The sequence below is a fragment of the Rissa tridactyla genome, chromosome 2 (genome assembly GCF_028500815.1).
Source record: "Rissa tridactyla isolate bRisTri1 chromosome 2, bRisTri1.patW.cur.20221130, whole genome shotgun sequence".
NCBI classification, from domain to species: Eukaryota; Metazoa; Chordata; class Aves; order Charadriiformes; family Laridae; genus Rissa; species Rissa tridactyla.
Window position 1 is genome coordinate 135,595,419 of NC_071467.1, and position 27,604 is coordinate 135,623,022.

General features: G+C 38.4%; 1 protein-coding gene across 4 annotated transcripts in view; it reads right to left on the reverse strand.

The window, feature by feature from the left end:
* LRRC72 (leucine rich repeat containing 72) overlaps positions 1–23,199 on the reverse strand; it is a 38,425-nt gene extending 15,226 nt beyond the window's left edge. Inside the window, exons 1-9 of one of the 4 annotated variants that reach the window (XR_008465070.1) lie at positions 23,091–23,199; positions 21,450–21,523; positions 17,987–18,056; positions 15,484–15,565; positions 13,885–13,998; positions 9,706–9,795; positions 7,551–7,715; positions 6,336–6,363; positions 3,446–3,667 (exon numbers count right to left, since the gene is read on the reverse strand). Coding sequence is in view for 3 of the 4 variants with exons in the window: in XM_054192973.1 (XP_054048948.1) it covers positions 3,502–3,667; positions 6,336–6,363; positions 7,551–7,715; positions 9,706–9,795; positions 13,885–13,998; positions 15,484–15,565; positions 17,987–18,056; positions 21,450–21,523; positions 23,091–23,114 (813 nt within the window). In the remaining variant the exon portion in view is untranslated. Of the gene's footprint in view, positions 1–3,227; positions 3,668–6,335; positions 6,364–7,550; positions 7,716–9,705; positions 9,796–13,884; positions 13,999–15,483; positions 15,566–17,986; positions 18,057–21,449; positions 21,524–23,090 lie in introns of those variants that run through there. The other 3 variants (XM_054192974.1, XM_054192973.1, XM_054192975.1) reach the window with 3 other exon arrangements.
* Positions 23,200–27,604: the final 4,405 nt, after the last annotated feature.

Genomic DNA, 27,604 nt, shown 5'->3' on the forward strand with positions numbered 1-27,604 from the left:
TGCCTTCCTCAGCCTGAGCTGGCAACAGCTCTTCTGGTGGAAAATCATAGTTGATAGGTCCTGCGTAATTACCTTGGAGTAATGACTAGCTCTTGCATAATCATGAATCGGAGGAACCATCTCATGTCACACGTTACTTACAAGGAACTTAAAGTAGAATGAAAATTCATACGCAATTGACTGATTCCTTAAGCAAGGTTTTAAGTGGCAAGACAGCTGTGGAGCGCAAAGCCAACAGACACGCTCTTGCACCTTCAAGGGTGTGGGATTTTCCTCTCCACTAGTAGAGATGGAGTTCTCGCTTCTTCAGCCGTTTTGCAAGATATAAGAACATGGTAGGTGTGAATCTGTCTAGCCTCCTTCATCACAGTTCTTCCTCCCTAGTTCACTTTCAGGCTAAGTGTTTTTTCATATCTACTCTCTCTTCCACTGTTTTCTTCACCTCAGGAAATCTGATTGAATTAAGAATATTTTAAAAGCTTCTGAGCTTAACTATCTTAATTAAATATCTTAAATATCTTAATAAAAAAATCTTAAAAAACTGTCTGAGCATATCTTCTAGCGAACTAAATGTTGCATGTTCAAATCACTTTAGATTTTTGATGCAGGTAGATTTTGAAGGGTTTTCTTCATCTAACTAAGGGGAATTATCAGCAAAATTTGAAATTACCGTCGTAATTTGAGTATTTCTTCATATATAAATAGCTAACGTTACTCCCTTTTCACTAATGGCTCTAAAACAGACTCAAACCCTTTGACAAAGGTTGAGTATATGGAAAGCGTTGCCTTGTCAAGTACGGTGGACATGGTGGTGGTTCTACTGTCTTGTGGCTGGTTGGACAGCATGCAACATCTGCAAACTACGTATGTGAACAGAGAGCAAACATTAAAATGAAGAGCTTCTGGATGCCATGGCAGGGTGGGTTCTTTTGTTTAATCTGTTCATTCCTGGGACACCTGTGTGCAACAATGCAAAATCTAAGAGATTTTGATGGACTTCTCACCATCAAAGATTACATATGCATAAATTAACTCATTGTCTTCTTCTCTGAGGCCATCTATATACTCAAAAAGATTACAAGAAGTCATTTTATTCCTGTAAAATGTATATTTTCTTTTCAAAATCTATATTCTTTGGGGAAAATGTTAAATTAGTTGTTAAAGATTCTGTAATGAAATTCTTTATGTTGAAACACGGCACTGCAGCATTTTCTGAGCAGAAAACAAACAATTCTTCATTTCACTTCAATTTTTCTTTAATCAAAAGAAGACAGGGGCAGAAAAACATTCCAGGCCGGAAATACTGTGCCTCTAATTTGATCCAAAAATTTAAAATCAATGAAATTTACTCTGAAATGACATTGCTTACTACCTTAGTCTAGCTCCAAGTTCCAAGTGGGATACAGTCTGCTTTCAGAGAAACTCTTAAATTCAGCCTCTTCCATGTCTATTTTGACGTGTAAAATCTACAGATTCTGAGATTGTGAAATTTCCACCAGAAAATGATTACATCATAGACTACCTCCATGAGCACAGTCAGCTGTCAAGAGTTCAAAAGACTCAAGAAAAACTAGGGATTACATCTACTAAATCCTAACCGACAAGTAATTTAGGGAGGACCTCTTTAAGAAAACACGTTAACCGAAGCTCAGTTTGGTCTAGCTTCTGATTGACTGATTCAATTTGAGAAATTAAACATTCTTGAAACCTAATCAAAACGAAGGTGTTGATCTACCTTTTAAAACCACAAAGATGTGGCTAGTTTAAGGACATTTACAAAATGCATGGAACTTTAAGCAAGAAAAATAGGGAAGCAGAAATAAAAAAAGGAAGGAATCTAACATCAAAAAGGTGAAAGGAATTAGGAGATTTAACAAAGATAAAGTCCTGTACCTGGGATGGAGTGATCCCAAGCAGCAGCACAGACTGGGATGTGTCTGGGTCTGCTGAAAAGGACCTGGAGGTCCTGGTGGGCAGCAAGCTCACCTGGAGCCAGCTGCATGCCCTGGCAGCACCCAAGGTAAATGGTGCCATACATCGGTCCAGACAAAAGTATAGTTCAGCCAGCAGATCAAAGGTGTCATTACTCCACTTGACAGTTGCTAGGCCACATCTGGAGTACTGTGTCCCATTTTGGTCAACTCAGTTCAAGAGAAACATTAAAAAACAAGAGAGGTCTAGCGAGGGTGCCACCATGATGATCAGAGGCTTGGAGGAATTTGGTTTGTTCAGCCCAGAGAAAAGAAGACTTCGGGAGATCTAATCACAGTCTTACAATACCTAGAGGCAGTTATAGAGGTAGGGGATGCACAGTGACAGAACAATAGCCAACAGGACCAACTTGTTGCAGGTGAAATTCCATCTGAATATCAGAAAAAATGTTCTGGAGTACAACTGAACACTGGAGGAGATGATTGCCAAGAAATGGTGGCATCTCCCTCACTGGAAAAACTTGCCTCACCTTGACAGGGCACTGGATAACTGAATCTCAGACCTGCTTTCAATAGGAACATTGGACTAGATGAGCTCCAGAGATCCCTGCCAACCTTGACTGTCCTCTGACTCTGTGCTAAACTAAGAAAGAAAGAAGGAACTCAGACGACAAGCCACAGGCTGATGAGGCACTTTGATAGGTCAGTAGCATTGACCTTAAGCCTTTGGCAGAATGGAGGGAGAAAGATGTAAGGAAATGTGTTAATTTCCATCTATATGCCCATCTGGCCCTTGCTTCCTTTAGTGGTAACAGGCTTTAGACGCTGAGCGTGTCAGGTGTAGTGCTACAGCACTGTATGACCCCTGTGGTTGTAAAGGAGAGTGTGTTAAAACCATTCGGCAGTCTTCTGGCAGGGCATTGTGGACAGCACGTCCTGTCTCTCCAAAAGGACCAGACGCAGGGGCTGCATCCCGGGAGATAATATATTCGCATCCACCGACGAGAGCTAGACATCAGCAAGCTTAAGAGCTCCTGGTTCCACGGTACTGAGGCCAAATGAGCACACTGATAAAACTAAGAGCTGTCAGTGCCTTCCTGCAGCACACAAATTAGCAAATTGAAACTTAAATCCCTCTCAGAAATAAGAAAAGCTCAGCCGTTGCTTTCTCCTATCTTAATTTTGAGGGAGGAAGACAAATTACTGCTAGTGAACACGGTAAGTCTAAATCTCCAGTAAAAACTATAAGGAATTAAATTACTTATCCTTAGGTTTCTTAAAAATTAACTTGCTGTTTAGCTTTAATAATTTCTGATAAGAAAAGCATGGTAAGAATTCCAAGCAACTTTTACTGTAACATTGCCACTATTTATCATTTATTTTCTTAATTTCTTCGCTCTCCATATTACATATCTGATGATAAAAGGAATGTTACACTAATACTTTTTTTGCTGGAAGTTCCTTCAATTAGATGCATGTTTTACCGTACTTGTTTTATAGAGATACTAACTTACTTAACAGGCTGATCTTCATACTAGAGAGAAGAATAATTTTTTTCTTAAGAACGCACTCATCTAAATTGGATTGTCAGCTTCTCATGGGGTTCTTCCGCTTTGTTTTCAAGCCGTCTTTCTTGACAGGTGGCTACTTTGTTCCAGTCAACAGAGGAAAATTCCATTAGAGATCTTGTCATTGCCCGTACTAAAACGGCATCTTCGAGGTTCTCAAATGGTACTCTGCAAAAAGAACAAAGCGAATGCGCATTATCTCAATGTTTCCAAACTACTTTGGAGCTAATTTACTAGACCCGCTCTGTGTAGACATTGAAGTTAGAAATCATAATGACAGTAATAGTGAGGATTTGAAAATTTTAAATATTTATAAGGCTTCCTTCTGTTAAAAAATTTAAGAAAGCAAAACAAAATGAGAAAAGGTCAAAATCCCAGGATCCTAATGTAAAAAAATCATGCCATAAATTATTTAAAATACATTTTTAGTAGACTTTAAAATGTTATTTTGTTTTCACTGCCTTTTTTCCCCCCCAAATTATAATTGTTGTATACTTTTAATGCTCTGATTCAATGGAAATCATACAACTAATTTTATGATTTCATAGTGATATGATACCCATTAATGCAAATGCACATTTATTTCAACATAGACCTTTTAACCAGCCACCAGGCAAATATCCCTTCTCCAAGCTCTGAATCCAGAAACACTGTGAGCTCGTGCCGTTCATGTATCCTGCCACAGCTGCAGTCTGGGAGAGAAAAGTGGCACTCACAACATCAGTGCAGAATTGATAAGGACTTCATGTTCGACCAAAACCTCTTAACTGCAATACAATATTAAAATCTGATCTTATAAGAACTTATTTCATAAAGATGTACTTGTAGCAACACACACCTAATATAAACCGTGTGACTATTTCCACTGAGAACAACACACTTAGTCATTGCAAAGCCTAAGCTGCTGCATTAAAAAAACCCAGAGGAATGTAAAACTGTCCAGACATAGAATCATAGAATCTTCATGGTTGGACAGGACCTTTGAGATCATTGAGTCCAATCATACACACAAAAAAACCCCCCCTACAATTTCTGCCACTAGAGCACGCCCTGAAGTGCCACATCTAGACGTTTCTTAAACACCTCTAGGGATGGTGACTCAACCACCTCCCTGGGCAGGCTGTTCCAGTGCCTGACCACTCTTTCAGTAAAGTCATTCTTCCTAATATCTAATCTAAACCTCCCCTGCCACAACTTCAGACCATTTCCTCTGGTCCTGTCATTATTCACCTGGGAGAAGAGGCCAACACCCACCTCTCTCCAACCTCCTTTCAGGTAGTTGTAGAGGGCAAATGAGGTCTCCCCTCAGCCTCCTCCAAGCTAAACATGCCCAGCTCCCTCAGCCTCTCCTCATGTGACCTGGTCTCCAGACCCCTCACCAGCCTGGTAGCTCTCCTCTGGACACGCTCCAGCACTTCAATGTCCCTCTTGTACAGAGGGGCCCAGAACTGAACTCAGTACTTGAGGTGAGGCCTCACCAGTGCCGAGTACAGAGGCATGATCGCTTCCCTACTCCTGCTGGCCACGCTATTCCTGATACAAGCCAGAATGCTGTTGGCCTTCTTGGCCACCTGGGCACACTACTGGCTCATGTTAAGCTGGCCGTCCACCAGCACCCCCAGGTCCTTTTCTGCTGGGCAGCTTTCCAGCCACTCTGCCCCAAGCCTGTAGCATTGCTTGGGGTTGTTGTGACCGAAATGTAGGACCCGGCACTTGTCATTGTTAAACCTCATGCAGTTGGCCTTGGCCCATCGATCCAGCCTGTCCAGGTCCCTCTGTAGAGCCTTCCTACCCTCAAGCAGATCAACATGCCCGCCTAGTTTGGTGTCGTCTGCAAACTTACTGAGGGTGCACTCAATCCCCTCATCCAGATCATTGATAAAGATATTAAACAAAACTGGCCCCAGAACTGAGCCCTGAGGGACACCACTGGTGACCAGCCACCAAGAGGATTTCACCCCATTAATCACAACTCTCTGGGCGCAGCCATCCAGCCAGTTTTTAACACAGCGAAGAGTACACATGTACATCCATTCTATCAATGAGGACACTCCACTGAAGGCAGGTAAGAATTCATTTTTAAACATAAAACAGCTTGATTGCAAAGATCTGTACTCAAAGTGAGTACCTATATAAAATTAAATTGTTAAAGGATATCATCATATGTAGGCTTTTACTATTTTCTTTAATAAAATTTTCAAATATTTTCACATGTAAAGCCACAAAGTAGAAAACAAACCTGATATCTGAAGTTTGTAAATTTACTCTTATAAAGATAGCATCTAAAAATGTCATCACATCAAAATGCAACCTTTATACTGTCTCAATCCAGACACAGAGATAACAGAGATAAGTTTTACATTTATTTCTATGATTTTGAAACCAAACAGAATAAAAGTAACATCAAGTACAGACTAAAAGAGTTTCATTCTACAAGTCATAATATTTTCCAGACAGTATGTGTTTTTGAACAGACAGTCAGGAGAAAGTTTTCAGGGCCATAATACAGAACAGCTATTCTGATGCTCTAATACTTAAAGTGCGCTTTTTCTAGTGCTCAGTATTTGATCTTATAAATAAATAGCATTTTTATACACCCATTTCCAAATGTGGAATACCTTTCAATATTAAATGTCAGACAGCAGTGGCTAGTTTGTGTCATCGGAATAGTATAGAGTTGTGACTATGTTAAATACAAATACCAGAATTTTTTTCAGAAGCTCATTTTTACTGGATGTTTTCTCTGGTTAGGGTATTTTTTTTAGGCACGAGAAGAGGAAATTAAGTAAATGTTTCAGAGATGCAAAAGAAAAACAAAATTTAAAAAATTACTTACCTATTTGTGTGATTGCCAAATTCACAACCTGTAACAAAAAGTTCAAATTAAGACATTAATGGCTGAGCAGCATTTTGATTAGCTGAGGATTACCATCGTGATCCTAAATTACTTATTCAAATGAACTGAAAACTAGCAGATGTTCAAGATAATCTTTTATTAAATTACTGTGGAAACAAATATCTGTTGGGTTTTTTTTAAGTTTATGTAGTTCTTGTATTTTATTTCCTGTAGACATACATTTCCATGCATTTTTTTTTCTTTCACAGAAAAATGATGCCCCTGTCTATATAAGTGAATGATTGCATGGCAGAGATCAAGACAATTGTATGCCTACTTTGATAATTATCAGTAAAACAAATAAATTATCAAATATGATTAAACTATCCTTTTTTTCCCAAACTTTTCAAAATTATTGCTAAATACACTGCTTTCAGGTTTAATAATGTGATATATACATTTAAAAAAATTTGCAGGTATTTCATTACTGTTCCAAACTTCATCGAAACTACTTTTAAAATGCTACCACTTCAGTCATCTATGCATAATATTGTTTTTCTTATCTTTAAAACATATAAAAAGCCGACGAGACTGTGGCATTTCAGGGTTTGTTCTGGATTGTCACACAGTACAAGTCACAAGGTGCCAGGTGGTATTCACCTGTTTTCTTGTGCCAGGATCATGCTGCCTTCCAGATCTGAGTGTTTTAAGAACTCTAAAAATTACTTTATATGCTATTATAAGACATCATTAAAATATTCTCAGCTTGGAAAGCATAAAAAAGGATCTGCTTACAAAACTAGGTAAGATATGTAAAATTTAAAATGCTATTTAGAAGAAAATACTTTATTCAAGAGATTATTCTATAAAAGCACTAGAGGGCATCAAAACTCTACGATGCTCATCACTGTCTAAGAGCTTAGCAGTGCACTGAGACATTTTTAATTAAATAAAAGTAAAACTAAACACTCACAAGACACATATTGAAAAAAAAAGAAATTTTGTTTGTTCAGCCACCTTTAGACACAATTCTGTGTAGGATTCGTTGCCTGTTGCTGCTACTACCACTTACATTATGAAGCAATTTGGTTGAGTGCCTAATGCACTTATACTTTATTACTGAAACCAGTAACTTTTTATCAGATGAACGAAAAGAACTTTTTCTAATTCAAATCACCCAAAAATGTATGCTTTCCCTTATGTTGTTATAAATACCTGAGGGCATCGTGAGCCTTCTGGCTGGCTGAGTGCATCTGCTAGATCCCGCTGTAGTTCCTAGGGGTGTATTTACTCGCTTTCCAAAAGCTATTGACTGCACAAGACAAGACCTTTCGCGGTTATAAAGATGAAGCGCCGACTCCCTCTCTTTTTGTGTAACTGCTGTTTAAAGGGATATAAAAATGTTATTTTTTCTACCAACTTAAAAGGCTGATGTTATCTATCTGCATGCAGAAGGTGATTCACTTGTTTTTTTGTGGAGTTTTGTAACAACAGCAGTGTAAATCTGCATAATTACTCAACAATTCAGAGTGGGAACATGGAGTGACACTTCCTAAGGTTTTAGGGTGAAGACCTGTCGTTTGAGTGCAGTAGGATCAGAATTTTAAAACCAAGAAACCAGAAAGTAAGACTTTTCATACCACTGAAATGAGACCTACTGCAGAAGTTAGTAAAGATTTGGAAGTTTCTTTATGAATAGCACAAACAAGTCTTGTTTCAAGGGCAGTTCAATTCCCATTGCTCAATTACAGAGAAAACTGTAGGAGTGCAATCAAAAGAAAAGCTTCAAATTTTCCTGTTTTGCACTTTAATTCAAAAATAATTCTAAATTTCAAACAAACAGTTTGAGACTGTTACGTCAAATAGGGGATTTTAACTTCCGGTGATATGAACTGCATACTAATCTAGTACTTCAGCTACGGAACAGAAGTGAGTTAAAGGTTTCAAACAAGTAACTAATTCTGGCAGAAGCATTTTGAATTCAGGGAAGTTTTTAAGTCATGGTGTCTAGGGGACCAATTAGGAAGGAACTGCAGTAGTCGTGCCTGGAGGTAACAGAAGCGTGAGCACATGTCTTGTGTAAAGGAGACAACCAGTACTATGCTGCAGTAATGTTCCACAGATGGTGAAGAAGCTTTGTAATGTTACAGAAATAGTTCACTGAATAGAAAGTCCAGGGTACAGCTTGATACAAATTAATGCCTCAAATCTTAATCCAGGACTGATTACAGAATAACTGTATTTAGGAGATTAAGTCCAGGAAGTTTTACGGAAGTGTTTCTAGACCTGTAAATGCAACACGTATTTTCCGGCACATTAAGCTTCAGTCATCACTCCCTAGTCAAAAATGATCACTAATAAAACAGCCTGACAGATGTGCTAAGCACAAATGTAACACAAGAACAAATATTCAAGAGACTGGAGGTACCAGTGCAAAAAGAATGTGTAAGCAAATGGCCACGTGGTCAGATCCAGCAGCTCCTCATCAACCCCTGCCACATGCTGTGGTCCATCCGCCAGCTTTCCTTCATGACAAAGCCACACAGTCTGCCAGCACCTGCAGATGCCCCGTGGCCACCTCGCTCAAATCCTGCATCCTCATTCTCCTAGAGACTGGGGACGAGATGACCTTGTTTCTCCTTGCTACTTTCTTGCGAGGTAGAGCTGGGGTAAGAATCAACACCTTTCTCAGTGCTCTCCACTAATTTTCAGTCCTCCTGCCAATCACGCAGCTCTCCAAACACCAGAGACAAAATAACCAAAGCTGATTTTCTGTGTGAGCTGCGGCACATTTATGGATCGACTGATTTATCATCTGGCTGTTCTTAAGACAATTTTTTCCTTTTCCTGTAGAATTTACAGTAGACAAGCTGTGAAAGATCTCTTACTAATTTATGAAGATTTATATTTGAAAGTTTGGTCAGCATGTATCTCATCAAGAAATGTGCATATACATATTTAAACTGTACAGAAACATGTAGATAGCTGAGGATATTATCCATATCTAAGTAAACACACTCACCCAAGCGAATATACCAGTTTGCATGGACAAATGTAGGTACTTGTTTCTAAGCACAGGCTTTTATCTGTCTTACCCCAAAATATATAGACGAAGATACAAGATAAACATATAGAATTTAAAAAGAAAAAGGCAGAAATCAAAAGCATTTGGCAAAGTGAACTATTTATGCCATGCAAACTCTATTTGCTTGACAAATCTGACAAAAAATGTGTGTCTGTTCATTAAATATTTTCCTGTATCAACAAATGCATGTAAAAGAACAGGCAACATTAATTCACCTATTTTCCAAACTGATTAAAATTAAAAGTGATTGTCAATGCTTTGTGAGAAGAGGAAAGCAATCCTTACACTTCCTGTCAAGGAGCTGTACCGAAGGAAGGAAGTATACCACATAAAGCCGGTAGTCTGGGTCTTGCGCCAGAGGGTTATGGAATAGGTCTGCAAAATTTATACAGAAAAAAACCAAACAACATCACAGAAAACCAAATCCAGCAAAAGAAAAACATCTAACTTAGCAAGGCAAGCAAATTAAAAATCACTAGATTTTATACAAAATGTTATCAAATTCAAATTGTTCTTATGCTGGGTAAACAAAGTAAACCACGCACAGCCTTCAAAACACATGAAAAATTACTCAACTAAACACAGACTGCAGAAGTGGCTTATAGCAGGGTATGCAAAATACCACAGGCAAGAACCGAGTAAAGGTGCCATCGTGCACTCCACACCTTTGGAGGCTTTTTTCTATTTTTTATGACATACAGATAAAAACACTAAGTGTTTGCCTTTGATTTCCTTATGTATTGTTAGCTGATGCTTATTTTAAATAATGGTAGTCTTTTAGGTGTGCCAGCTTAAAGGTAAGATGCAAAATTTGTAAGGGGAAAGTTATTAAAACCAGACGAGTCTCAGACACCTAAGGCTTTGTCATAGATGATAGGAAGTTTTTATCCCATGGACACAGTACAAAACGTAAACACCCACTCTTCTGATGTTTTCCCACTAACTTTCATCGAGACTCAAGGTACCAAGCCCCAAAAGCCCATTAGCAACTTGACTAAAACACTGAAGTTCAGGTTCCCATTACGTGACTAACCAAACCTTTGCAACACAGAGACAGGTATCAACGCTGCGCTGCTGCTTTGCCAGATGTGGAATATTTGCCTACCTGACATGCCAGATCAGTTTGTTTCAAGAGAGTGATATCTGAGGTTGATTAAAATAGAAACTGGCTCATTCCCAGATCAGCTAACAAACAAACAAGTGGTGTTGGGTGTGGGCTTTTCTCTAAATGAAAAACCTAATAATCCTCTTTTTCTCCTTATGGAAATGCTGTTCTTCTGAGACAGTAAAAATAATCAGGAGGCTGCTACCTTGAGATCAGAGCAGAGAAAAAATATATCCTAAATTGATAATTTTGACAACTTCTACCAAGGTCTACACTGGTCTGCTTTTCTCTTTTTGAGGAAAGACTGTGGCTAATATTCACTCTAGGATAAAAAAACCCTGTCATATGTAATTTTAGCAGTTAGGGAGGGAAAGATGGTATTACAGAAGCAAATAAGAGATAACAGAAGAAGAAAAAAGTCTGTATATATTCCACACAGATTTGTAAACTGCAAGATGCCTTTGCATTGTCTTCAGGATGAGCGCCAAAGAGGGCTCAGTGCTTGATGTGATTTAGCAGTTATTTCGGGGGTGCAGTAAGGCTGGAATAAGCATTTGGTATCTCCTCCACAAAAAACACCTGTTCGTGTATTCAGAGGAGAACTTCAAATATTTTAATTCTTTAACAAATTTTAAAAGAACACTGTACTTAGAAGTTGTAAGAGACCCACAAGGTGGCAGCAAAAGAAAGTTCCATTTTTACCAAACAAAGTAGTATATAGTTATTTTTTCTAGAAAGTGTTAATCAGAAAGAATATTAGGTATATATCTGATAAGTCTGTTCTTAAGTCAAGAAAATATGTGATAGCATTCCAGAGAGAAAAATGTTTCAGAAAGATGTCTAAAAGCAGGTATGTTTGGTAGTGGAATGGAATGAAGGTCCGATGCACAAACCAGGGCCGATACTATGTACTCCTGAATCTGGATCCTACTTGGAGCCCGTCCCTCCTCATCAACACTGATTTGTAGGTTTGTTTTAGAGTAAATTAATTTTTCTACTCCTCATTCTTACAATAAATCCGACCGTTGTATGGATCAAGACAGTCTTATTTTACAAAACATCTGGGATCAATTCTTGGCTCTGCTATCTACTTTTTTGTTAAGGTCATGCAATTTTACTTCTACAAATTAGGGATAATGCTTTCTTCCTCCACAGTTTTGTCTGTTTTCTCTATTTGGAGTGTAGGAAAACAATGTGCCTAACCCACATGGGGCAGAACGGAACTACTGTGGTAGAAACATATTGAAGAAGAAAAGGAGTCTTCTGAGGTCTAGCTGCAAGATGTTATCAGCTGTGGATAATAAATCAGTTGAGGCAATTTACAGAGCTCATAACAAAAATCTTGGATTCCAAAAGGGAGATGTGAGCACAAGGTGAGCCCATAAAGAAACCCTCCATATCTCCCAACAGGCTGCACTTGTGAGCAACCCACTCAGTAAACCTTTAGAAGCTGAGTGTCTTCCCTAAACGCCTGGTGAAGAACGGTGTTATGCTCCAAATCCAGTGCAGGGCAGTGGCTAAAAGTCACGAGAGCCTTAAGGGAAGAGAAATGCACCATTTTGGCAGCTGGATGTTACTTCTGAAGTGAACAATAATAGTGTATTAGACTGCTCCATTGTAATAGTTCTAACGTCCCCAAGAGCTACAAAATAATAAAATGTTATTATGCATCCAAAAGTTCTGTCGAAGGCCAGCAAGTGGGTTTTTTTAATCAGACTGTCCAGCAATAAAAAAGATCTACCTCACAACAGTGACAACTCTCCCATTCTCAAAACAGACTTTGAAAATTTATTTTGTTCATTTACTGCTGTCATTTACTTCAAATATGACAGCGCATTTTATTAAACCAGTAAGAGTCCTGTTAATTTGAGAACTCATTATTATGAAATTTCTTTGAAACAAACACATTGACATTTTTTTCATGACAGCAAAGGTCAAAAAGGAATGACTATAAAGTTATTAAATTTCTTCCACCGATTAGCATTCACTTTTGTATCTTTGAACTAAAGAACAATTTTTTTATGAGGGTAGATGGGTATATTCTATATATCGTTTGAAAATTCTCATAAACGCTTGCTTTTCTATGGTGGCAGCTAGTCCAATATATAGCCGATTTTCACTGTGTCTTTGTGACTGCCATTCATAATAACTCAGCAGCACTTTAACTATCTTCTATTTGTCTTTATTTCCCACAGATGGTTGCAACAAGTACAACAAACTCCCTGTGCTTGCTGAAGCTCCTTATTAATTGGTAGAGCTATAACATTAAATTCAAGTGACTGCACCATTCATACATAGGATGTCTGTCCAGACTTTGCCTAATCATTTCCAACAACTCCATTCTTAAATGGACTATTTTTTCAATCTTGCATATAATGAAAAAACTTACAATAATTTGGCTGGCATGCTGTCTTCCTAAACACTGGATTTGTTTTTTAATTTTGGCCCAGTGTCAAGTTCAATTAAAAGTGTACTTTTCAAGCCATATTTTCCTTTCCCGTAATCAGACATTCCATTTTTTGAATGCGTAAGGAGGTATGGCTTGATGACATTCACCTCTATTAATTGTGTCACTAAGATGTGAAACATGTTTCCTGTTTTCTCAAAGTACTGAGCGTTTGGCATGACCTATGATGACATTCCTTTAGGAACCATGGAAGAAGACTGCTTACGCTTTCACTTTGAATAGGTTAATACCATATAATCCTACTTTCCCTGGAGGCTAATTCTTACACTGTACCTTAGTGGCACCAACACCGTCTTGTGTAACTTAATTTTAAATTTCAGAGCCTATGCTACTTTCATTTCCAGCCAGTATATGAAAAAGTATGTTACTTAACAGATATTGTTATACTTAGTATCTAAAGTATATTTATTCTTAGACTCTAGAAATCCATAGTCTGCCAAAAAGATGCAGAAACTACGTTCTACAAGCACCAGAATTAATGAGGCGGAATTTGGGTTCTATAACCTATCACTCACACTTTCAACAGCAATAACATCCGCTTCTCAACTCCCTTCACCTCTGTGATAATCTCACTGTACTCCCATGTTCCCTTACAAAAAGGTAGCAGTAAACTGCTTTGACTGCCTCCAAGCTACTTATCCAGGAGACTGGGGAACCAGCAGCCAAAAAGAGTTAAACTTCTGAACTCATTTGGCAGTTTCTTCTGAGTTGAGGTACTCTCTGTGGAATTTTTGTGTCTTAGAGATCTCTTTGTTCTGTCAAATTTGGTTGAAATTGACAATTAGCTTCAAAAGCTACTGGCAAATGATGCGGAAACAGACAAGAAATATCCTGGTAAGAAATACTAAAAAACTAATGCTCACTATTCTGCAAAATAAAAATAAGATATTACTTAAGGTCTGCAAGCTTATCATTCCTTCCAATTCCTTCACTGTTTTGTCAAGTTTTTTTAACTGGTTGCTGTGAAGCAAGAGAATCTGTAATGCACGTAAGTGTTTCAGAGCACCTGAAATAAAATGAAAAAGAATGAATTATTCTCACCATACCTGACTGCCTTTATTAAATAATTACTTTGTTATGCTGCACGCTTAATTCAAAATTCTAGTTATCCATCTATGTCTGCCTTTTGGTAATACCTTGCATGAGATTAGTACAATAAAAATTATCAGAGATTTCAATATCCCTTTCATCTTTCTAGTCACATCCTTTGAACATATACCTAACCTTTTTCATTCCAGTTCCTTCCATTTGTGCCCATCACCCTTCCCTCAACAAATCAACACCAACTACACCCTCTCTTCTTCCTCTCTTCCTTCCTCCTATATCCCAGTAATCTTTGATTGTCATCTTCACTTCCTTTTACCCTTACCTAATACTACCTTTGCCTCACAAACAATAGTCTATCCCTAATACTACCTTTGCCTCACAAGCAATAAATATTGAATTCCTTAGAAAATAGTTCCATTTTAAATAATTATTAATGTATTAAAAAGTTACTACCAAAATATTGTTGTGGCTGACTCAGACTATGTGTTCACATCGTCACACGACATTAGGTATAGACACCTCATTTTCTAAATTCTATACAGTATTTCTCATCCACATTTCTCTATCACTGATACTTGCCCTCTGTTTCTATTGGCCCATATTTGGTTATCTCCTGTACTGTCTCTTCTGCCCACATTTCTTTCTTTCAAGCATCCATTTTTCTCAAAATCTCACAGAAACCAATCAACATCATTTCTCATCCCAACATTTTATAAGGACCGAGGAAAGTAAAATATTAACATTTAAAATGGCTAGAATATAGACAAATTTTACACTTTGGCCTCTTTATTCACAAATTCACTAATCTGGTACAGCCACTTTAATCTACAAGAGCAAGCAAAACTGAAATAGAAGTGTAAGACATGCAATTTTAAAATAAAACAGTTTTGCGGTAACTTTACAAAATACTTTTGATTATAAATGTAACTACATCATGAAGAAATTGCAGAACCTTAGTGACTACCTTATAAGTGGGACAACTAACTAATTTATTACACTTTTATTTTCATGTAAGTCTGTCAGCACTGCTATTAGGTATTCACCATATAAACAGAAATGGCTCCCAAAAGCTACTTCTATCAGCTTTTGCAGTACCTGGTCAGCAAGAGAACTACAAATCATCATGTAAAAAGAGCTTTGCGTGTTCATTTTCAATATGAAATATGGTCATGTAAGATCAAAAATATTTTACAATTGCCCGACATTGAAGTGAATGACATTTCATCCTTTAGACCAGGATAAACATATCACTGTATAGCCACTCAAAGATGCTGGAACAATTAAATCTCTAAGAAAAAAATAATTAACGTGTAATTTCATGCATACATAGGAGCTTTCAACCGTGCAGTTACCTATGTCGTCCACTTTTATAAATCTGAATGCCAATACACAGAAAAGAAAGCACAGGCCTCTGCTTAACAGTCTAAAAAGGGAATATTGGTACCTGAGATATCTGTCAGTTCATTATTGTTGAGATAGAGTTCAGTCAAGCAATAGTTTTTGATCAAGAAGGTTAAATCTTGAATCTGAAATTAGAGTTAGGAAAACTGCCATATGTGAGTCTAAATTTAACTTTGGACAAGTATAAACACAGCATCTTGAAAACTGTTTAGCTACAGGTAGTTTCTTATATTTCTCTTGACAGCTGAACCTTTATTAGAAATACTAACTACACATCAAATACATGTAGCACAGCCTTACCTCATTTCTTGAACTAAAAATTTAATATTTGTATTTGGAAAGATTTAATTGAATTACTGGTCTCCACATTTTGGTTTATTTCTATTCATATTTGAAATATTTTTTACTGTGAGAGCATTCTTGTAGGATGTAATAATACCACGTTAAGAATGCTCCTGAAATATATAATTGGAATAAGCCCAGCATCTAGTTTTAAAGTTATTTCTTCATCAGCAGGTCCAAAGATCATGTATTTGCTCTAAATTTCCAAAAATTATATTTAACTGCATTTACAGAATCAATTACAGTTACAGAAAAAAACATGTATGTATGGGTATATTCCCAATAAAGAGTTCTTTTCAGTTCCTATGAAATCTCATCCCCTTGCTTGGAGCTCATTTCCAATATTGTCCTGACTCCAATGTAAGGTAAAGTACATGCCACGGGATATCAAACTGACCATTGTAATAGTCGAGAACTGAGAGTACTAATGGTGCCTAAGTATTTATCCTACAGTTTAAATGCAAGAACAACAAACAGAACTTTGTTCCTGACACTATTTTGATTTCTGTGATGCAAAGCCACTTGTTAGTAGGGGAAGGATTTCAGCCCTTTAATTGGGCCGCTGATTTTAAAACAAATGCGCTTTGCTCTTTGTATTAACAGCATCTGAAAGTTGGAAGGAGGAGAGTAAGACAGAGGTTTTTTCCATTCCTAAAATTGTCTTGAATCCTCTGAGAAAAGATACTTTAAAGTTCAAAATAATACCATTCTCTGAGTTTTCCTTCATCTCAGAAAAAAATGGTTCAGTGAAAACAGCAATATTCTACAAATAAAAAAATCCTATTCTTCACAATGGTTATTGTATCTTGTACAGTGTACAGCCCACACATACCTATTTCTATATAGTGGTGTTTCCCTACCTTTGACAAGTTTGGTTTTTTTAGGATTAACTGAAATTTACTTTTTTAGTGATAAAATTATTGTGATCCATTTTTAAGGAAAGAAAAAAAGATCTCGGATCTTCTGAATTCATAAAAATATCCTCCCCCTATTAGAGCACAGGAAAAGCCTATGCTCTAGGGAAAAGACACTGAGTGGCTTCTCCATGCAAATTATATAGAAAATGACATTTCCACACCATTTATATAGAACAACAGAAGAAGGTTCTTTGTTACTGCTTAGGTAGGAAAGTTAGATCTGTGCAAAAATCAGATTTATTTATCTTTTATGGTCGGCAAGATCAGTTCTGCTCAGTCAACAAGCCATTTCCTCTTATGCTTCAGTGTCCTTTAGAAATACAAGGGAAAGTCTATTATATCCGTGATTTTAGTTCAACCTTTTAATGTATCCATATTTTTGCCTTTTTTGAAAATAGTTGGATAACCACAGGTCTTGCAATGAAGTCGACATAAGATGCTATATAATTGATGTTAGCCTGGGGCAGCAGATATACATACACTCCTAAGTGACATGGAATGTAAATTTATTTTTTCTGCTGCTCACAGAGCTACTTATTTACCCGAGCAAGAAATGCTGGTCTTTTAAGAACTTGAACCCATTGTGAAAGTCATGTAAACTACTGTACAGTAACATATTTTAAAACAGGTTAGAAATTCATGGGTTTTATCACTTTTCTTGCTTTTTTATTACCAGTGGCTAATGGTGAAGGTTTGGATTCGATTTAACCATTTAATAATGGTTGGCTATGTATTTGCAGATTTCTAAATCAGATAATTCTACTGTCAAATAGATGATTTTGTGTAAGATACAATGTGCTTAGACTTGGCTGGAAACTGTAGTGTACGGAGATTTTGACAGAGCATTGTCTTAAAACCCCTACAGGATATAATAAACACTATCATCTAGGTTTGCACAGATGGAGAAAGTAAGACACTGGAAACTGCTATGCCAGACCTCAGGTATCAGGATGCTATCAGGCAATTTTGCCAATAACTTATTTCTAAATATACTCAATCTTTCCTTTTATTGCTAAAGTATTAGCACAAAACCTCAGCTTCTTAAATCCACAAAATCTATAAATGTGATGTGAATCTAAAGGAAAATGTATCAGCTTACACTCTGTAATGTAAAACAAAATACCGTTTCTTCAAAACTGTCATATTTAAATCAGTTAAATTTGCCTGGAAATCAAAAATAATTTATTAGCTTGAAAATTACATAACACTTCATGTTAGAAAAATCATGAAATAATAATCAGGGATTATAGATGCATTGTTCTGTTCTTTAAAGGTATACCTTATTACCTTATTGTTGTTAATCCACAAATACCTTAATCTATGAAACCGTGACAGACTTGGGATAATTCTTAGTCCTCTGGTGGAAGAAAAAAAAAAAGGGTAAAAAATTTCTTAACATTAATGGTGCTTAATCACTTAATAAATGGAATAAATGGTTGAATTTTTTATAAAGACTATAATACAAGCACTAAAAAGCCACACTTCTGTAGAAATCTGCAGAAGACAAGATGGCAGAGATGGTGTAAGCATTCTACACACCTGAAAGCATAAAAAAGCAGCAGGTGGTAAAGAAATGGGAACAAACTTTTTTTTCCCATTTATTTTCCCAGGGAGAATGAGTCCCATGTACTTTGCAGTTTGTAGAAACTGCTCAGAACACAAGTGGAGATGTTTGCCATCCTGGGGACACAAACCCAAAATGAAAATTGCTACGAAGGTGCCGTGTGGATTGTCCAGCCCCAATACCAGAGAAGCCAAGAGAAGGCAGTCACCAAGCACATCCATGTACATTTGTTTTTTCATACTAGCCCATATTGTGAAATCTTTTGCCCTTTTTTCACCCCTCGTCTCTCCTGTCCTCATATAAACTCATACTCATTAAGTCTTGTTTTAAATAAAACTGCACATCCACTGAGGCTGGAACTATCTCCTATGTGCTGGTAGGGTTTTTTTTGTTTAGTTGTGTATCTAGCACTTTGAGCTTGCTAGTGTACTATAAATAACAAATTACCTACTAACCAGAGAATATTAGGGAGCTGCCAAGTAATTTTTACTAATTGCTCCTCCTTATTTTTCATTGCTTTAAATAAATGTTCCTGATTTCCGCTAGAATAATTATAGATGACCTTTTAATGACAAATTTTAATAGACTTAATAAAACTTTCTTTGTGGATTTTAACATGTTACAAGACTTTGTTTCAGAAAAGTAGTTAACAGTGTTTCAGAAAGAACTAATAGAATTGATGAAAACTAACCTCACATCATCAGCCTAAAATGATCTGCCTGTTTTCCAACTGCGAAGCTTAGTCTCTAGTTTCCCATGGTTTTTTTGGTTTTGTTGTTTTTTGGGTTTTTTTTACATACCCTCCAGTTACAGACAAACGGGGAGTGGACACCTTTTCTGATCTTGCATTTAAGAAGAAAAAAATCTGTCAAGAGCAAACCCTACAAAGTTGAGGTGCTGTTCTTTTATTCTCCTATATTTCTGAAAATCAGATTCTCCCATGCTGCTACTTTGTGTATTTGGCTCCCTTAAATAGTTCATAAAAATGAACCCTGCAAACACATATTTACGTTTCTAGTAACAAGAAAATACATTACTGCAAGTAGTACAGACAAGCAGATAAGGATGTGTTGACAGGACATACAGAATTCTTACAGAGCTACTATCTAATTCTTCTGTTCAGTTCTACCTGTACACTATTTCTGAGGTAGCAAAGTCAAAATTTCCTCATATTCTTTGTCACTGCCATTCTAAACCTAGTTTACAGGTTTACATTTTAATTGGCTTTACTCCCTCTCTAGTAACAGCCTCATCTTGACTATCTCCAAGCCTTGATCTGTTTGGTTTGTGGGTTTTTTTTAAGGCATTTAATTTGCCCCAGGTAGAGCTTAATTCCTCTAACATTTAAAAAAAGCCTGTCCCTTTCTGTATGCCTTGCAGACTTAGCACGTCTCTTACAAACTGATCCTTTTTGGCCTGCAGCACTCTTTTCGTACCTACTGCTAAGTTAATCAGTTTTCCGAGGATGACAGCTTTCAGTGTCCAAAAGTACTTTTTTTTCATGTCCCTTTAATAGTAGTGGTTTAAAAATATAATCTCATTCCCTCTTATTTGATTGACTTTAATTATTATTTTTTCATTTTCTTATTTTAGCCAGCAGAAAATCATGTCAAACCAACAGTTAAGGAGGCATGATCTGATACTGAGGTTGGCTGAGCTTCAAGGTTTATATAAATTGGTATAGAATAAAAGGAATTCACTTCTCTCCCATCATCAAAGAAGCCAGCTTGCATCATCTTTCTCAAAATGGTTTCATGGGAAGACAGATCACTTCTGTATCTGCCATCTGAACATTTCTTTTCATTCCATACCAAAAAAATATTTCAAAGCCAGTGAAGGCAACATTTAAGAATTTAAAATCAGAAAATATGCCTATTAAGACTGCATATACAGTCATAATTCTTTTACACATATGCATGAAAATATTTTTCTTGTAGTGTTTAGAAAATGTATATATGCATCTTGTAAATTTCTCATTATTGAAACTTCTCCCTTAGATTTTATGTACTTTTTCTTCTTTCTAAAATACCCATTTTAATAATTTTGACTGTAAATATAGGTTTTATTTTCTTTTCACAAAGTGTCAAATGTAAATCAGGAGATGTGCTAAGGAATTTAAAGATACCAGTGGGCACCTTTAGATTTTCAAGACAACCTGATTTCCACTAAAAACAGGCTAGATAACACTGAAATCCCTTAACACTTTTTTTTTTTTTTTGCATTCACAGGACCTAGAGAGCTTGAAAACTTTGTCCCTAAATTATTAAACTACATTTAGTTCTTTATATATGATATCAACCGTACAAACACTAGATGCAGTTGTGAGGCTGCAGACAGGTATGCAACACTTGGAATTATGCCCTGGCCAGAAATTCAAAGTATGCTTTTCAGAAACTTTGAAGTATGCCCTGTCACGTATCCATCTTTCTATGGTAGCCTCTCAGCATGTTCATTCTACAGCACACACCTCTATCAACCTAGATCACCCACAGGTTCATGAAAGCTTTGCCTTCCTTCACTTAGCAGGGTTTCTTCTCCTCATCTGCCCTACATCTTAGGCTGTTTCATAAAGCTCTGAGAGATCAGTTCTCTGATCAGTACTGCCAGCCCCAAACAAGTGTTCTTGTACTCCCTTCATATTGCCCTGCCCTCCCTTCAGTTCTTAACAGTAGAGGTGCAGGTAATTTCAAAGGTGCTAAAGGAGTTTACTGTTGCAGTAACAGATTTCTTCAGGGAGGTCAGAAATTCGGCAGTTCTTAGACTGGGCAGGTCCTGTGTTTGTTCATTTGCCTTCTTGATACTCTTTCCACCCAGCCTCACGAGCCAGTTGGAACAGGCAGAGCTCAGCCCATTAAGCCTCACTCCTCTGCTCCCTGTGGTAGAAGTTCACGCACAACCCTGTGAACTCACAGACCCTCGAGCAATTCTGGGTTGGTGGAGAAGGATTGTGTATCTAGGGCTGAGGCTGTTAACTACCTCACTGTGAGCAGAGCTCTGCTGCGTATGTCAGTACAGCTTCACCATTCTTCCTACACAACATGTATGGACTAGGTATAAATATGATTTATTGATATTTTACATACAAATGATGTTCAGAGAGTATCTGATACAGAAAGCACTATGAAAGGCTACCGTTTACCGTGCTCTACTTTTAGTAAAAGCCAAAGAGAAACATATTTTACTTACTGTCCAGCCAGATACAATACTAAGACGTCCACATTCCTCTTAAAGCCACAGATCTTCAGCTGTTTTTCCACTGCCTGACAGCATACAGTACATTTGTCAGCATAATATACTGCACAACTACAGATTCATTACATTATAATGTATACACATTGTGCCTAAATTAATATGCATACCAAAGTTAATATATCATTAATATATCAGTCTCTATTTAAAATTGATAAAAATACTCCAACAATTATGTTACACTTAACGCTAGTTTTCTTTTCTTGCGGAGAATCATAGTTCACAGTCGTGAAGGAAAAAAGTAATGTCTGCTGAATGGGCTTCTCACCCAGGTCAGCCAGCCCACTACAGGTGATCAACAACAGCTCACCTTGCAATACAGTTGCAACTGTACTTTATAGAACTTTACTTTATGCACACAATGTTTTAAAACTGTGCACCCAGAAAGCTCTTCTTGTACATTTAACGTTGAAAAATGTAGGTACAATTTTGATTTTCAGAGTATACTACTAGATGTGCTATAATTTGTAAAAGCAACGAATCCTAGTAACATAAGGGTTACGGATCTGAGTTACTAGTGGTTGATAACAAGTAAAATGTCTATCAGAAAAAAAATGGTTTTACTACACGAGTTATTATGCCCAACACCATTCAGACCACCATTGTTTAAAACACAAAACTGGTATAGCTTTGCAAACACAAAATGGCTCGGAAGCACCGATGGGCATGTCTAGAGCAGCCTGCATTGGCTGCGCAGAGACTCCAGCGTGTTCTGGGCACATTGAACATACACACAGTAACCGCGGGTGCACCTGCAGATGTGCCGGGCCTGTGGCACGTCCTGAGGAGAGGAAGCAGGAGCTCGGGGACCTGCAGTGGGCAATTGCCACTTACTCCTCACAGCTCCTGTTGGGACAGTGGCCATTTGCCCAGGAACTCGGTATGGCCAGCAGCCTGACAGCTGCCGCCAGGCAGGGGAAGAAAGCTGGGCCGTATTTTTCTTTCTACACAGACAAAACCTACCGATGGAGCAGGAGGTGTTGTCTGGAGGATAGCAGCTGTGCCACAACCCCAGGCGCGTAGGCGCGTTGGTCTGCCCCAGGCACCGCCAGCAGGCGGGCGGCTGCTGGACAGACACACGGCCGGGGAGCGCAGGCCGACTGCACACACAGGCCCCAAACAGCTCGACGGCCACACTCAGACGGCCGTGCCCCGAGTTCTGTGTTTCTCGAACCCCATTATTTGAGATGGCCTCATGCCCCGCCCCGCCTCGCCTCGGGAATCTCCCCCCGCGCCACCCCCGGCTCACACCACACACCACCCCGCGGCCCGCCCGGGCCCCCCGCCGCTCCCGGCCAAATCCTTCCCCGAAGGCCAGGCTGCCTCGGAGGAGCCGAGCACAGCCCAGCCACCGCCCCAGGCCGTTCCGCGCCGCCAGGGCGTGTGGGGAACGCGCCCCCGTTTGCTGTGGGGTGCCAAGAGCTTCCCCCGCTCCTCTGCGCCCCTGGCCCGGCAGAGGGAGGGGACGAGGCCGGCACCGCCCGCCTTGCGGGGCCGGGCCGGGAGCGCTGCGGGGGCGGGCGGGCTGCGAGGAGCCTGGCGGGGTGGGCAGAGGGGGGAGGCCGCCGCTCTGCTCACCTGCCCGCCGGCGGCTGCCGCCATTTTAGCGTCCCGTTCCTAGGCGGCGGGAGGAGGGAGGGCGAGCCCTAGGGGTGGGGGGGGACAGAAGCTGTTGGCCGGGCGGGGACGGCCCGGCCTCGGCGCTCCCTGAGAGGCGGCGGCTCTGCTCTAGAGCCGGAACGGGAGCCTGGGCCTCTGCCGGGCAGCCCCAGCGTTAGTCCAGCCGGGGCTTGGCGGGCGGCTCGGGCGTCCCTGCGGGAGGGCCCGGACGGCGGCGGCTGAGGGAAGTGGGGGAGACGCACCTCACCCCTGCCTCATTCCATGTGAGGTTTTGGGCCTTCTGTGTTTGGCTTTTTTTTTTATTATTTATTTAAAGCACAAATCCTTCTTGCATGTATGTATCGGTCACCTATCTATCAGGAGAACACTTGTGACTTGAATTTACAACTACTTTACACCGTATGCACTACTCATTTGCAGGTCACCCTGGTGCCTGAGGAAGCATGTTCCATCCTCATCCGTGCTGGGACCATGGGCCCGCTGTGGCGACGCTGCCTTTGGTTGTAAAGTAACACAACATGCTTATGACATCCACATGTGCAAGCAACTGCTGCCATGTTATTATTTTTATAACCATTTTACTGCACAGCACAAGCTGAAAAATAGAAAAAGCCATTTCCAGTGTGTGTGTGTGCACGAACTTACGTGCATGTAGCACAATGGAAAATGTTTGATCAAGCTACAACAAAAATATGTATGAAAACTTGGAGCTTTATTTAGAATTTAATTTACACAGAGTACTCAAGTTGGCAGAAACAGTCATTGTAAATTATGTGGAACTGATACACAAAGAGCAAGAGTTGTGTGTGCAAATACATGAATACGCTGTCCCTCATGGAATTAATTATGTGCATGCCTTTGCTTGTTCAGACCACTGAAAGTAGATGTAGTGTGTATGATGGAGGAATGAACTACAGTACAAGTATTATATTGCAAATATCTCATTTTCATAGAAAAATGGTGTGGGTGGCTTCCATTTCAGCTAGGTAGCTTTAAACAAATAGAAACCTCAAATAAGAAAGACTAGACATCTTAAAAGTATAAAACTGACAACAGAAATGTCTTTAATCATTTATTTTAGCTTCTAAAAATATCTCTAGGGTATTAAAAAACATAAAAAGAGGAAATGTAGCAAAGAAGAAGAAACTGGTACACAGATCTGTATTTTTTTCCTTTTACGTTTGAGTTCTGTGTTTTCAATCAACGAGATAAAACACCACTTTAGAAGAGTGAAAGGCGAGATGGTTGTTAAAGAAAAAGCCAGCTTCAATAATGGAATTGTCTTATCAAGTAGTCCAATGAAAATGATATGACAAGCAAATTCCGTAATCTAAAGTATGGAGAGAGGGAACCTCTAGAACATACTTTGTTGCATTCCAACACAGAGATGAGACATACATGGGTTGAGGTTTGTTTTGATATGTTTTGGTTTTTTGAGGTGCTTGTCTCTATTAATAACTGTTAGCTACAGACTTAGTCTGAAAACTAAACTGACTGCTTAAAATTAAATAATCCATTTTTCTTTTTGCATCTGCAAGTCAACGCTTAAAATCCCCACCAAGTTTAAAGGAACTTGGGCAGACAATGAATATTTTTGTGTTCAGACTGAGCCATATTTTACACTGACTAGGATTAATTTGTCCTTTTCCAAAATACATAACCTATCACCTATTTAATCCTATTCCTAGATTGCTGTGCAGAAATGAATAAATGATCACTTGTCCTTTGGGATATTCAGAATAACAACTTATTTCCGTGTTTTTTGAAAAAGTTCTCATTATACTTCTGTGCTAAAAATACTTAATTTGCTTATACATGGACGCACAGTTGCAACAAGACAATGTGATCTTAAACAGTATGCGATAACAGAACATGAAAAGGGGGGAAAGCACAGATCTTCTGTTTTTACTTACAAAGGTGGTAGGACAGAAGAGACGATTCCTTTTGTAAACCACCAGGACTGCAGATGCCTAGAGGAGTTCATCTGACACACAGAGCAGCACCTTTTAATTCCCTGAAGTACGTCAGAAGCCTCCTGGTGCATTTGATTATGTCCATGCTTCAACCCCACACCATGGGTAGAGAGGACTGTCACTGTATCCCTTTAGAGAGCACATTATAGAAACATGGGTTTGCTTTGGATAATAAAGTTCAGATTAAACCTGGTTTAAAGTGTAACCTGTCTCTGTCCACATTGCTGAGCCCCTGTATATGGGCTTGGATGCTCTCCAGCCCAGTCTCCCACATTTTCCATCCTCTCTGGGGAAAATATGGTGTGAAAAGTTTTATCACAGTCTAGCAAGTGGCACTTGGACGATAATTAGGTGATGGGCTAAATCATTCTACTGTTTTTATTGTGTTTTTTGACTTCCCAATGATTTCGATAGGGCTTTACTGAAAAATTGATAGCGTAATGTCTCTTCGTAACTTAAACTATTGTTTGGTAGCAGTGGGAGATGCAACATGCTAAACCCAATGTCTAATACGTGATACTAGACATTGGTATTAGATAGAAATACATCTAATAGATAATCATTGCAGTTTATAATCTTCAAAATTCAGTTGTTTTTTGCCTAAGATATTAGAACTGTGTTCTTCATTTATCAGGGTTTACATTCAATTTTTCATTTTGAAGGCCTGTATAATTTCTAAAAATTACAGTTTTGAAAGTCTCCATTTCTCTCTATATTATACTAGTAAGATTTTTATTTCATGCAATGTCCCAAATATTTTAAGTAAAATCTATTTTCATTACAGATAATGTAAACTACTTGCATGTTAGTCTCACATTTCTAGTCTCATTGACCTCTGATTTAATGTTGAGTGGGTGTCAGTGCATCTCCCTGACAAACCCCGCATTTTTACAGCACATTTATTTAGTGTAAAAAGAAAAATATTTAACAATGAAAAATAAAATAGCAAGATTGCACTCAACACTTTTTTGAAGAAATGGATACAATATACACCATTACAGTATGGTGCTTGCACAGTTGTTTAGTGTCTTCTATAATTAAATACTTATCATCAAAGGTGCTGTGCTGTATGGCTTTTTTATGAGAGGTATTTTTAAAAACTGCATTTTCATTGTATTGAATCAACTAATTTATGTTGGAGGGAATCTCTGGAGGTCATCTAGTCTAACCCCCAAAGAAAGCAGAGCCTACTAAAGAATTATTTTCCATCTCACATGTTTGTACAGTTGTGCATACCTACAGAACATCCATCAATAAATAAGAAGATTACCTGGGACAAATATTTAAAATTGCATGTGTAAAGCTACATAGAAACTAGTACAATTAACTAGCTTTTGAGGCTGTAAATAAATTTCACTTGGAAAGGTGTGAAGTAAATGCAAAATACTGTAGATAAATGCATATTTCCTTTTTTCGTCTTGTTACCGGAAATATTTTATCAGTGTTTATCAGGTGAAAGCCAGAAGCCTGAGGAAAGATCAGTAGGATATCCCACCTGCATTCCAGCTATTGCTCCAGAAGAGTGCAGGTCTCCGTAGGTCCAGTAGCTGCAAGCCCTGTGCAGATGTTTCAAATATTCCACGCTGTCTAAAACATTCAGGCATCTGAATGACTTCTTTCACTCGTACTATTAATCTTGCTGATGGCACTGATGGCATCACAGTGACCCTAACAAGATCAGGAGCAGAATTTTGGGAGAATGGTGATTTTTTTTCCTAATAAATGATAGATACAAGCTTGACCCTAGGTTTAAGCAGTTCAGACTATTTTCAGTTTGAAGCTGAAAATCTAAGTCTAACTTAAATGATTAGACTACTGCCTGGGAAACAAGAGATTTGAATTTAGTTTTTCTAGTGTTATGTGTAATAGAAATTAATATATGTTACTCAATGGTAAGTGTAAGGGAAGAAGGCAAGATAACTCACACACAGTCTATGGCCAAGTTTTCCCAGCAGACTGCATCATAGGGATGAACTGGCTCATTCAAATCCAGCTTGTCTGACCTGACATCTGAATACTACCCTGGAGAATACAGGGCACCACCACTACCAATGTGACAGGCCTGATGGAGAAATGTTCCAACAGATATATTAAATGCTTACTCTTATTTTTCTATCATCAGCACAATTTGGATGTATCATTCATCTCAATATAACCAACTCTTTGTTTGCTGGCCGTTCTGCGTGCTGGAGTGTTCCTCCAGTTCAGCTTCCAAGTCTGATCAACAGTCAGAAAAGAAATCCGTGTCTGCTGCAGCTCTTTTATGGGTATGTAAACAACATTATGTCCAATGATCCTACTACTCTAGTCTCAGAAATTTGTATCTTAATGTTTCAAAATGTTATATGTGCACTTCCACAATGATTTGTATCTATCCTAACTTATATTAAAAAAAATAAATCTCCATTGCTATGATCACATGTGCTTTCCAGAACATGATGACTGGAATTTTTGGTCTTCTATGATGTGCAAGCTTGGAATGCCTGAGGCTTCATGGGA